At 34.8% G+C, this 13,870-nt stretch overlaps 1 protein-coding gene across 4 annotated transcripts in view; it reads left to right on the top strand.

The window, feature by feature from the left end:
* Positions 1-2,229: 2,229 nt before the first annotated feature.
* The window catches only part of LOC137396418 (motile sperm domain-containing protein 2-like), a 44,111-nt gene continuing 32,470 nt past the window's right edge, over positions 2,230-13,870 (top strand). For 3 of the 4 annotated variants that reach the window (XM_068082692.1, XM_068082690.1, XM_068082689.1), the window contains exons 1-3: positions 2,230-2,339; positions 7,981-8,026; positions 9,137-9,295. In XM_068082692.1, coding sequence (XP_067938793.1) covers positions 2,298-2,339; positions 7,981-8,026; positions 9,137-9,295 — 247 coding nt within the window. In that variant the 5' untranslated portion in view covers positions 2,230-2,297. Of the gene's footprint in view, positions 2,340-7,980; positions 8,027-9,126; positions 9,296-13,870 lie in introns of all 4 variants that reach the window. The other variant, XM_068082693.1, reaches the window with a different exon arrangement.

Here is a 13,870-nt window from a genome sequence, read left to right as displayed (position 1 = left end):
TTTTTGTTTCACATTTACTAAAGATGTGCATCACAATATATTGTGATTTGTTTTCCTACTAGCAATGTCATTGTCGTTCATTTGCTTAGTGTGACCTTGGTCCCATCAGTTTGATGTACTGGTGTACAAACAGAGTTAAAATAATCCCGAGTCAACATTCGCAAAGATAGCAAAAAACAAAGCTTAAAATAAAAAGGAAACATTGGGTAACTCGCTCTGCTTAGCACACTGCAAATTTCCCATAATCCTACAATATTTATTTATTGTTATTGCGCAATAATACTTGGTCTGAGAATGTTGGAGGCAACAGCTTCATGCAAAGGATGTTGTTGAATTATCAAATGCTACACATATTTTGCTTTTTGTAAGCGTAACTGTAAGTTTAAGACACATTAACCATCTACGTTTGCATCACTCTGATGTCTAGGGATACACCAGAATAGTGAAAAAATGAACATACAAAAAACCAGTGAGCTGAAATAAACCGTCCAATCAGGATGGCAAATTTCAACTACCCTACAACAATTGAGTTACATAACCTGCACACATACAGGATGAGTTTCAGCGGAGAAAAGTCAGACGAGTGTCTATCTGGTTAGTATCTGGAGTATCACTCAACCTAGGCTGGCCTTAGATAATGGGTTAGTTCAGTCGTGAAGTCATTTGGCTAGTGTGAACTGAGAGTTCTAAAACCAATAATGAGCCAATCAGCTGTCCGGTTCTGTGGCATTTAAGACTAGTCCTAAAATCAATTGATGGTCCTCGATTTTTGGCAACTCAACCTTGATTCACTCTAAAGACATTACTGAAGAATATTATTCGGAATTATCATCTATCATCCATTTTCTACCGCTGAACAAAAATCACTATAACCATAACTATTCTTTGCCGTAAAATGTCACTATATTACTTAATCTTGTTAGCTACATAAATTATCGTCGTAAACCTGAATGCGTTTAATAGAATTTTTTATATGGGCCTAGTGGGAGTGAGGTGGTAAATTTAATAGAACACTCACAACTTACGAAACATGGGTTATCTTCTCTTACAGATGTTGCCTTGATATTGTAAATTTTAAACTTCAACAACAAAACCTTACCTTTTTGATAAGAGATGCATAATGATTTTTGCATAAGACTTTATAAATCAAATGTCTATAATACAGTACCGAAAAATAGTAAATGTTGATAGCTTGTTCTCCACCATTAATAACCTATCAGTTAGTTGATGAGTTTGTACTACTAAGGATAATCATACATATTAAAACTGCACCAATTTGGTAAAGGTGTGCCTAAAGATATCGGTCGATGTATGACTTCTGAAGGTTTTTGTAGCTTGAAACATTGCAGTTTTGATGTGTCTACATTTCTGTATAACTATTTTATTGCAACATTCTTATGATGAACAATCTATCTGTATAGATTTGTCAATTGTTGGTATCGCTCCATACATAACCAGACCAAAGGCCATCGCTGTGTCAGAACGGTTACACAAAAACGAAACATAAGAAACCGTCATTATTTACATTTTTGAAGCTCTGTTTTAGCAAATCAAATTAGATTTTTATTCCACTATGGCACGTGAAAAGAAAAAAGCTAAGATAAACTGTAACCAGTTTACAAAACATCTAGAACTATAGCCATGACTAATACACATATGACTACAAAAAGCTTTGTATAAGTTAGAAAAAATGGTTGAAAACATTTCTTTTCGTCAAAGGAATATCCAAACCATTAAAGTTTTTCTAACGTTTAGTTAGACTGAAATGGCTTAACTCTAAGTACTCGAAATATGCGGTATTTAAAAGCATCCAAAGGCATACCACCAAAGTCTGTTACGAACGAGGTAATAACAATATTTACACTAACGCTACGGTGTATAGGTATCAGAGAAAGGAGTAGCGTAATTGGACTGTATTCGTAGCCACATTTACAGGAAACCGTACAACGCGCTGAGTCGCTTAGTTCCAACTAAAATGAATTTTGTTAGTTTCTTAGGCTACCAAACTTTACTGAATCGAAACGTCAGACTCGGCATCAAGGGCGTGATGGCTATTCATTCAATATCATTCTGTATCATTCAATCGGTCAGGAAAATGTAATCGTTGGCACTGTCCCATAGAAACGATTTTTATATCGCTGCATAATATAATTGCCAGCTTATTACTGTATAATTTTAGACCTAACGAACACGAGTACTACGAGCCTATACCTCTATGGGCTTGTCCGCTTACGAATTGACTTTATGGTTTGAACTTTGGAAAGCGAAAGTAATACGCATAGCCACTGCCGCTCGTCATGGCAGCTGCTGCAGAAGACCTAACAGATGAAGAAATTCTGGTAGGCTTTGTACACGTAAATCTATCAATTTCTAACATGTTACTGAATTTATATGTTTAGTTTACTTATATTAAAAAATTTAATGATTCAGGCCAAGTTTTCCGTTGAAGTATTAAGGCCAGCTTCTATTCCATGAACGCACAAAGTTTATTCGCTGCGAAAATGATCTAAATCATCATGAAGGTGTTAATGGTCAAAGCAAACAATGTTATAGAAAACTGACGTAGTTTTAAGCGATCGCTTTACTCGAGAAGTTGTTTAAATCTTACGTTGAAACTACATGATTCAAGTTCTCAAAAGCCATCATCCATCCACAGATACCTGCATTAAGAGTCTCTGTATACACTCTGTAGGCGCAATTTACAACAGATTGCAACTCTTGCAACACATACATGTAGGCCTACATTAGGGAATACTTTGGACCTTGTGCACCAGTGATCTAGCAAACGTTCATTCTATTGAAAGTGTTTCTCATGGGCTCAGTTACCACTCATTCATTAATGATGTTGTTAATCAAACATATTGTCAACAATTCATTTTCAGCCACTTGAAAAGTTAAGTTCTATAGGAAAGCTGATGAGAATATTCAGCGATCATCTGCAGGGAATGCACACTAAACTTGAAAAACTGAGTTATTCGGGACCATTGTAGTATACATGTTTATGTATGACAGATATATGATGTTTGTATGAGGAATAAGTCATTAATGTATATGTTCAGATCTTTTTATAGTAAAGCCTACTTGATACACTCACAAGTACTACAATAAACAAAAAGATCAACAGGAACTAGTCAAACATAAGTGGAGTGACCGTAACAAGAGATCACACAAAAGGTATAAATACATGAGTATTAATCAACAATACTTTGCAACAAATACTCACTATCATGTACCTACATATTTTCATATCAGAGTAGTTTAACAAAAAGCCTGTTAAAACTTGAAAAGCAACATAAAGTGTATAATAAAGAAAAGCACATCTCGTATGATTCCGATAACTATATGGGGCCTACATAGGCAAAATAGGTGGATGAGAAAAAAAGAGCTGCAAGTCATCCGACTACCCTACTATGCTAATAGAGTATATTAACCACTTAAGAAGGTAAATTTAAGCTTTTCTACAGGTACCTACAGCAAATAAAAGCAAAAAGTCAAGCCAAATCATTCTCAAATATGACGCAGAAAATTGTGCGGAGCTTCTCAACCTTTTCTTTACTAGTCAATTTTAGCCTAGATTTTTTGCTAATGAGCTCAACAGATTTTACACACCCTGATATCTCATTAAAAGAAGGGTCTAATCTCATTTAAGATTATTCTGATGAAAAATCTTCTGGGTCCGATGGAATCAGAAAACCTAATACCTTATTGACTACATAATATGACTGTGTTTTTCATTGTTCTTACAAGCTTTCCTAAATTCTCAAAAACTAGCAAAATAATGAAGCTATGCAAATGTAACTGCAATACACTGAGGAGTAACACTGAATTGTGTAGCAATTACAGGCCAATACCGCTTACATTCATTCCATGCAAACACATCGAACACAATTCATGCATTACCCCAAAGAAGCAAACAACTCTACCATAGATGACATAGCTTTAAGAGTGGTCGTTTGTTACACTCGGCTTTTTACCACTTACAAAGGCCTAGTTGCATTTTCCCATCATAGACAGACCACACATGCCATAGTTATTAACTTCAAGAAAGCGTTTGACAAAGTGCCACAACTACTACTGCTGCAAAAGCTACAGAATATTCTTGGTATTGATGGTACCTCTTAAACTGGGTTCATGGTTTCTTTAAAGTAGACAGCATAAAGTAGTACTAAATTGAGCAAGCTCACAAAACTATTGTTTTCACGAGGTATCATAAGGCTCTGTATTAATACTAGCCTGTCTTGACAAGCTGTTGTTTTTGCGTAGTTGTCCCCCCGTCGAGCGGCGAGCAACAACAGCTTGTCACAAGACGTACTGCACCTGATGCATCAGCTGCACTTATAAGGAGTTGTTCTCTTCCGTCTACGCGGCTTGGCTGCGATGTTATTCTAGTCGCTCCATTGGTAATCATAACGGATTTCACGCAAAAATTTATGTAGAAAAATTAAGATAAGAACGTTTAACTGGCGACCCCTCTCTGCAGTAAACATTATTAGAATTTGAGAACTTAGGCAACAACAGCGACGAAACATGTCGTTTTTTGTGCGCTCAGTCAGTTTTATTTCTATTTTTGTATCAGTCAGTTTTATTTGTTCTTATGGATTTTATTTTAAGTTTATTTTATTCTTAAGTTCTACTAAAGTTTATCACAGAAACTGGTCTTTGGTTAAACGTTGCAATCTTGTTTTTTTCTACATAAATTTTTGCGTGAAATCCGTTATGATTACCAATGGAGCGACCGACATAACATCACGGCCAAGCCGCGTAGACGGAAGAGAACAACTCCCTATAAGTGCAGCTGATGCATCAGGTGCAGAACGTCTTGTGACAAGCCGTTGTTGCTCGCCGCTCGACGGGGGACAACTACGCAAAAACAACAACTTGTCAAGACAGGCTATATTAATACCCAATCACTATTTCTGCTACATTAATAATATTCCAGATGATTTAAGACAGTGTTGGTTTCTATGCTGATGACATACTTATTTACTAAACTGTCTATGATTTGTAAGATTTTAGGCTTTTACATCAATGTTGTACACAACTAATCAAAATAATGGAAAATGCCAGAAAAAGTTTTACCAAAGCTTTCATTAAAGCAGACTACACTCTGGGGGCTCAACCCTTGTCAGGAATAACTGTATAAAATATCCTTGTGTGCTGATACAGATTTGAGGTTTGATCAGTACATTGGTGAGAAGTGTGCAACGACAAGTAGCATATTTAAAGGAATAAAACACCTCGTGTATAGAGCACCTATGGAGGCGCTACACTACACGCATACACGAGCCTCCGCAAGCCTGCTGTGCATTATGCTGAATTTATTTGGTACTCTCAAAACAAATCTACTGCACATAAATTAAGATTATTAAAAACAGTGATATACTCATTATTTTTACGACTAGAGAAGACCTTAGTCTGGTCACCCTTGCGAAAAGGAAAAATACATCAATGGCTTTCACGATCGGGTTTTTCAAAATGAGGATTGGCACCACAACCTCTCTAAAGCATGTGAGGAAGTAATTTGAGACATGGAAAATGTAACAATGGGCACCAAAGCTGTGGTAAAAGAGGAAACAAACGCCGTCACCACAAACCAAGACATCATCAGCTTTTTGTCTCATGCCATCTGTGATTTAAGAAAAACGACGATCAGAAAAAAACAGACGATGAAATGTTACACATGCGCTTCATCTCATGAAATTATTCATGGAAGTGCTAGAAACTTCCCCTAAGGCTTGCAAGAAGTTGCTTGAGAGCTCAATTCTGCCTGGATGCCTAAGAAGTACAGGCGTCTGAATGAGAGATGGCATGTTGGCGTTGTTTGACAAGAGAGAAAGAGACAACGAGAATGGCAGTAGTTCAAGATCATTATCAGAATTGGGCTGTTCATAGAAATGCATTCAAAGGAAGATGTGCTGGAAAAATTATGTCAGTCTTAATATGATTTGGTCAACCAACCTGAGACCAATTTTCACACTTGTTTGGGATCTGTTATAATATGATCTGTTTTAATTACGGATCTTTTTTATATTCTCTTCAGGATCTCAAAGTCAATAGAAATCACACAGGAAAACGAGCGGACAAGTTATTGATAGATTGATCAGCCATGCATTGCTTACTGGAAATGTATTCACACTTATAACATCGTTGTAATTATATAAGTGTCAGATGTATGTAATAATAATTCACATAATAATAAGATTCAAAAATACCCAGCTCGGCATCGGCAATTCAAAGAGGATGCTCAAATAATAGGACCGCATAATATGCTGACTTTCACTTCAAAATGAGGCTTGTATCCTGTCATATCTATGGCGATTAATTTGTTTACAAACGCAGCAATAAGGAAGACAATTCCATTGTCTAGGATATTACAACACTGAACCCAAATAATTTCCTAAAAGACTGCTGTAATAGAAGAAATCTGTTTAATATCTCACGACCCTCATATGTGACAGAAAATGTTTCCATAAGTATACGATACTTCATTAAATGTTTTTTTTAGCTCAAAAACTCACTTAAACTTCTCAATGAATGCTGCAGGCATAACGAAAAAATTCATGTAAAACTGTCAGAATCTACACTTTAAAACACTAAATCTAGTGTAAAAAAGCAACCAATTAAGCAAAGCACTTCTCAATGCAAAGAGGATAAAGGAAATGTAGGTCAGTAGTGTATATGTTCGGGAGTTTAGGAGACGATAGGCATATGAGGCATAACTTACCGTTTTTTAAACTAGATAAGCTATTTTATGTTATTTATTTTGCAGATAAGATTTTTTCATTGTTTTTATGTATTTTTATATTGTTTAGTTATTACCAGCCTTTTCTATTTGGCTTAAAAAATTATAATGTTTCAAGAAATACCGGAAATGAGTTAGCGTGTAAATATTCACTCTGATATTACCTCAAATTTTGAAGATTTCATGTTTAGGGAACCATAAGTAGAGGTTTGACATTAGTACTATTGTAGAATTTTATTTGAGCTTATTAAACAAGAATGAGTTTGCCAGATACAACTCGATGCATCTTTTAAAGTTTCACCAAAACAAGATTTCTTATGTATTGGTTTATTTGTGTCATAAGGCTTGAAAAGCTATTTACAATACTATTTATTATCAGCCACATTAGACTATTTTATATCATTAATAAATGATATTAATAAATCAATAAATGAACTTGTGCAAGTGCACAGTTGAATAGAAGAAGTCAAGCAGTGTTATCCTCAACGTAGATATAAGCGTAGCACCAGAACCCTCTCACTCTACTATGTTAAAAGCTAAATGTAGAAGCCTATACTAGATGCGAAAGCTAAATTGATAGTGTACATCAGCAAAAAGAGATCTTTATTGTTACTCTACCGTAAAGGTGAAGTTACCAGAATTACAGGCCAAGCTCTGCGTAGGTTCGGTAAAAGAGTGAGTGACAGAAGAATGTGGTGTTATTTGCTCTAACGTACAATTATAGATATACTTTAAATTAACTCAATGAATTTATTTGTCATCATGTGTTGCAAATTATGTGTTATTTGATCAAGTTTTACTTTATATGTTCCGCAATTCATATGTAGAAGTTATTGTAAGTCAAAGTTTGACTGTAGATGCATTATACAAAGGTAGTCTTTATTTCTAAGAGGCGATTAGTGAAGCTGATGTGGGATTTGCATTTTACAGATGCTATTTTTATTGTTATGCTATCGTTAATCATAGCATTCATTTTATGAAGCTGTGATGGTTCTCTAATGAAATTTAGTTTTAAATGTTCTGTTGTAATCTTAGTGCTTTTACAAAATTGTCAAAAACCTAAATGCTAGTACATGTATCTTATTAGCTGCTATCTGCACGTCACTTGAATCAGTTTGCCATTTTTTGCCAACTCACAGCATAAGGTGGATATAAAAATACATGCGTGAGTGAGTTTATCTCGTCATGTCTTTTTTTTTACAATGCCAATTTGTCTGAATCCTATTCTCACTTTGTAGAGCCGAGTTACTGATTTGCGCAGGAGATTTATATCTGAACATGCAGGTATCAGTCATACAGAGACTTACAAATTACTTAGCATTCTAGACAATTGCTTACTATTTAGTGTTTATATACTTTGTGTATGCATCGTATTTACTTTAGCCGTTAGTGTAATCATAGGTTACACATGTCATGTTAGTGGGCATCGTTATATTCATGGAGTAGACAACTTCCCATATACCTGTACATGCCACGTTTATTCAGGTCTTTGTAATCATTGAGCAGTCAGCTTCACTTTTATCTGTACATTTATGAATCATTATGCTCATAGAGTAGACAACTTCACCGATAGATATGCATGTACATGTCAGTCGTGTTTGTCTGGATTTTTATAATTATGGAGTAGACAACTTCACCTGTGTATACACATGCCATGTATATACATCAAGTAATCCAGATCTTTATAACCATGGAGTAGACACTTCACTTACATCTATGCATATTCATGTATGTGCCATGCTAGTCAAAATATTAGACTACAACTTTGTCACTGTGTATGATTGCTTTATTGATATGCTTTGTATGATATGATAAATGCTTTATGATATTACAAGAGCTGACATTTCAACTAAATTAGTTCATAAACCCATAAGGTGAAATACCAAAAAGAACTGTTGGTTTGTTCATATAGTGTAGTGCTTATAATTTCTGTAAAATTAGATTTTGTATTTGATATGCCTTAATGTTGATTGTTGGTTTCTAAAAATACATTTATTCCTCAATAATGTACATTTACCCCTCATTATTATGCATTGTTATTTTGTGTGGCATCTGTGCATGAACTCCATATTTCCACTGCATTGTTCATGAACTAATGCAAAGTAACTCATGACTGCTAGGCAGTGTCTGATACATGTGAAATTTCAAAGAAATATTGAAGTCACAAAAGCTAAAGTTTCATGACTTGAACCTTTTGTTAGTTTAACTTTTATCACCCAATGGTAAATCTAATACTCAGAGATTGAAAAATGTTTCTGTTTGATACTGGAAGGTGATTTAGGTACTGTTTTGAGTGATTAATCACACTTTTTCGTATTTAGAATATATCTTTTTAGCAAACTGTCTAACATTAGGACTTTGGATGTTAGTTCCAACACATACAGTTCGTTGCAGGGATCACGCCTGATGTCTTTGATGAGCGTGATATTAAGAGGGTGCGAGAGAGTGACACATGGCTTAGACATTTTCTATTACACAAAAAGTACCAGGTGGCTGACGCTGTGAAGATGATGAAGACGACATTAGCTTGGCGTAAAGAGTTTGGTGTAAATGGTAGGTACCAATGCTCCATCACCCTATTTATTGAATGTATTGAATTTGTATATACATGTATATATATATGCTAAATACCATATATAAATACCGTAAAACCTTTAATTCGATGCCATGGTGCTCTATTTTAACTCTTCTTTTCTAGTGGCGGTCAGTGGCGTTCAAATAGAGGCTGGCGTTGTATTTTTTAAATTGCTCGTCAAAATTTTGAGAAGATAAATTTAGCCTTTTTACGGGTGAAACAAATGTCGCCTATATTTTGCCCTCTTATTTCGGCGGAGCAATGTTAAACCTTTTGGATGCAATAAATCTGCTAACTTACCTCCAACTTGTCAAAGATCTTTAAATGCAATATGCATTCGGAAGCCGAAAAATATCTCTACCAGCTGTTATCTATTGCTTGCAATTAATCTGCGTTGATATTATAGCCTGTGCCTTGCTTTGTAGTTTGTTAGAGCTTTCAGTTTTTTATTTCATTCTAGATTTGAAGGCACATTTTTATTTTATATCTACATTTAACAATGCTGAATAAAAGCTCAATGCACTCATTGATATATTTGCTACAGTTTACAGCCAAAACTAACTTTTTGTGCAATAGAAGAGGAGTTATGAGCGTCGATCTATTGTAAACTGTGTTAAGACAACCGCTAGGATGCTATCAAATAATGTGTTATAAATCTGCAAATTTATAAGTTATATAATAGTAATCGATCAAACGCTGCTACAAATATATATATTCATGAACAAGTAACATAAACGAACCATACTTATATTACATGCAGAAACAAAAAATAACATTTTTAAAACAAAAATATTTGCATTGTTTGCTCAGATAGTTGCGTTCTGGTTGTTGCTTTCGATAGAATGAACTTCTTCTGGTTGTCCAATACCTTCCATAATGTCTTCTGACCTCAACTCTTCTGCACTGCTGAACTAGTCGATATTAGCGTACAAGTAATTCTTTTAGCAGAGTACAACTTTTAGGTGTTGTTTTTAGCACAAATGCAATACTTAAAATTTTTGTTCGCTAAACGCAATCTTCACCCTAAACTAATCATTCATCTACCATCGTAAATGTAAACCGATTTTTATGTACCTACATGTACATGGAAGTCTCAGGACCACATTAAACAAAGAACTACTATTAGCTGGAGACAGTGATTAATTACTTCTATGGTGTTGCTTTTAAAGTTTTAACGAAAAAAGAACAAAAAGCTTTGAAATTGGACAATGAGAGAATTAATTGTTATTGATGTAAACAATTCGTAATTCATACGATTTTGTGGACACTTTTCTACTGATCAGTTGATATTATGGGTTGGTTCATAAAGATCAAATAATGTCAAGGTGGCAGTCAAATAGAGGTGGCGTTCAATTAGAGGTGTTACTATATATCCATATGCCGTAAAACCTGTATTTGATCGCCACCTTTATTTGAGCGCCATTATGGGAGAAGAGTTAAAAAATAGAGCACCACTCTTTAATTTAGCTAGTAGAAAGAAGTGTCTGCAAAACTGTACTAATAACGACTCGATTACATCAATAACAAATAGATCATTCGTTGTCTAACTCCTAGGCTTTTTGTTTTCTTTTCGTTAAAACTTTGAATGCATCACCATTGAAATAATTAATCACTGTCTCAGGCTAATAGTAGTTCCTTGTTTAATAGTCTTGATACTTCGATGTATGTGAGAAAAGTTTTTGCATTTACAATGGAATCTGTGCTACTATGTATTTTGAGGCTAAAATTTTAAGGCTATCTTGAGTACATGTGGTTTTTCTTTAATTGGACGAGGAGAAGTGTATATGTATTGTAAATAGCATCATGTAAAATCTCTGCTCTGCTGAAAAATTGTTTGGACACTAATATCGACTAGCTCGGCTGTGCAGAAGAGGAGTTGAGGTCAGAAGACACTGTTGAAGGTAGTGAACAGCCAGAAGAATGTGAAATGGTTCGAAATGAAGCAGCAATCTGAAAGCAAAGCAATCTGAAAGCCGAGCAAACGATGCTAATATTTTTGTTTTAAAAATGCTTATTTTTGTTCTTGAATGTGGTTTTTGTTCTATTTGTTTGTTCTAAATTTTTGTTCTATAAATATGGTTTGTTTATGTCACTTGTTTTGAAAATATGCTTGTAGCATTTGATACATTACTATTATTATAAAGTTTATAAATTTGCAGATTTATCGCATATTATTTGATAGCATCATTGCGGTAATCTGAATTTGGCTTAAAATCGATTGACACTGATAATTTATCTGCTATTGCTCATCAAAACCCAATTTTGGCTGCAAACTGTAGCAAACATATTAATGAGTGCAATGAGCTTTTATGCAATATTGTTAAATATATCGATTTATACGGCGAGTACGTGTCAAAACCAGCATTTTTAGACCAAAATTTAGACCTTAGCTTATATGGTGAGTCGATTTACGGTATTTATTTAGAGATCTATTACAAGTTGCAGCTACCCGTAAGTTAGCAAATATTTCTTGCATCCAAAAGGGTAATGTCGCTCTGCCCGAAGGAGAGTGGAAAATATAGGCGACATTTATTTCGCTTGTGAAAGGGTTAAAGTTATCTTTCAAAAATTCTGACGAAGCGTTTAAAAAACCTCCAACCTTTATTTGGATGTCACCTCTTGACATAAGCGGAAGAGGGGACCTCTTGACATAGGGGAAGGGTTGACAAACAGAGCGCCATGGCGTTCAAATAACTAGTAGAGGTTTTATGGTATATACCGTACAGGATGAAAATATTCGTTGGTTATAAAATTTGCGATTTCGCGAACAGGCAACTCTGCGAATTATAAAATTCCGTGAATAATTAGTTCTATTTTTAATCACAAGGGAGAATAACTACTGCATCAAATTAAAAACTAGCCGCTAAGCTGGTTTTTAATATAAATACTAAACGTAGATGAGTTTCAAAACATTTTTAAAATCATTGCTTGGGCTTTGCGTTAACACCATTGCCAATGCATCACATTTCTTTACAAAATTATTCAAGGTTGTCACAAGATATGCAGAATGGCATCATCGCAAAAATAGCCACTAGGCAGAAGTACTAAACGTAGCCGAGTTCCAAAACTTCTTTAAAATCATCACCGGGCTTCGAGTTTTATTGCCATTGCATCAAACTTTACAAAATTATTCAAGGTTTTCACAAGTTATTCGGCATGGCTTCATCATCGCAAACAATCTCTCCTAGTCTCTTTACATTGAAATCAACTCCATCAATCTCTAATACCAAAGTTGAGGACGATCATGATTCTGATCTGGACATTATGGTATGTATTTGATTTGCAGTGAAGATACGTTTTTCCATATTTAACTGCATTAGTTAATTCTTTTGTTTTAAAGCTGATCGCTTTCATCAAATACTTCAGCTATTGTTTTTGTACTTCCTTAACACTTATTAATATTTTTTCTTTCTTGTGTTTGCTGCAGATTGAGAATGAAACAACCTACTCCGATTACGAAAACTAAAGACAAGTAGTAATATTCATCAAGGCAAGAATATTGGCAGAGAAGCAACCAGTCAACCTAGACACCTTTATCGACAACAACTCCTTGATATCGGTGCAGCAAACATGGTTAAATTATATAATGTATTTTATTTCATGTATAGATATATTATAATTTATTGCAAACTTGAGTGTACAAATAAAATATTTCAAATACAAATAAAATTTTACAAACGATGAATGGAGTAAATATAAACAGTTTAGTCCATATGGCGGTTGTCTAGCAATAAAATTAAACTGGTACTCTTGATAAGTGAATATTAGCGTGTAATGGTGCTCTCTGATTAGTTATTTTGGTAATAGCAGCTCTGTCGTTGTCACTGTCTTGGGTAGATGTTAAAGGCGATTCTCTCGCTAATACATGACTGGTAAGGAAGTTATCATCAGAACTCTCCTCGTGGCTTACTATTGCAAAGTTCTGCCGGTTGGCCAAAGATTTGTGCTCGTAAAGGCGTTTTTGTTCCTTTTTTAAAACAAATATATTCTCCTCGTTAGCAGCTGCAGTCACTTCTACCTCATTTTCAAGATCTCCCTGAATGATTGGTGATCTTCTAAGAATGACATCTACCACCCTTGCAGTCATTTTGGTTCCGTGCATGATGAAAGATCTCTCTCTCACACTAAAACAAATAACGCAGCAGTAGGGATGGAAAAAATAAATATTGCGTTTTACCGAAGAACCAAAGTAAAATTCAACTAATTTAGTAAATGGTTTTGAAAAAACTTCATTACTTGCCACAAATTGTTGGTTCATCAAAGGCCTCAAAATCGATGAGTATTCGTGAAAACTTCTGAACGCAGCAAAAAAATTATAGCTTAACACGATCGACTCGTAGTTGTAAGCTAAATAGAAACCGGAACACGCAATGTGCGCATGTGTATAGTTAACTCTATTGCTATCTGCAATAGAGTTAACTCTTCCTAGAGAGTGACCGTTTTCAGCCGCGAATAAATTAATCCGCGAATATGCATGAAATTTCAATTTTCGCGAAATATAACTCAGCGAATAAATTAATCCTGTACGGTATATATTGCCACCTTTATTTGAA

The sequence above is a fragment of the Watersipora subatra genome, chromosome 5 (assembly GCF_963576615.1).
Source record: "Watersipora subatra chromosome 5, tzWatSuba1.1, whole genome shotgun sequence".
In the NCBI taxonomy this organism is placed as follows: domain Eukaryota; kingdom Metazoa; phylum Bryozoa; class Gymnolaemata; order Cheilostomatida; family Watersiporidae; genus Watersipora; species Watersipora subatra.
This window is presented reverse-complemented; position numbering and strand designations above follow the sequence as displayed.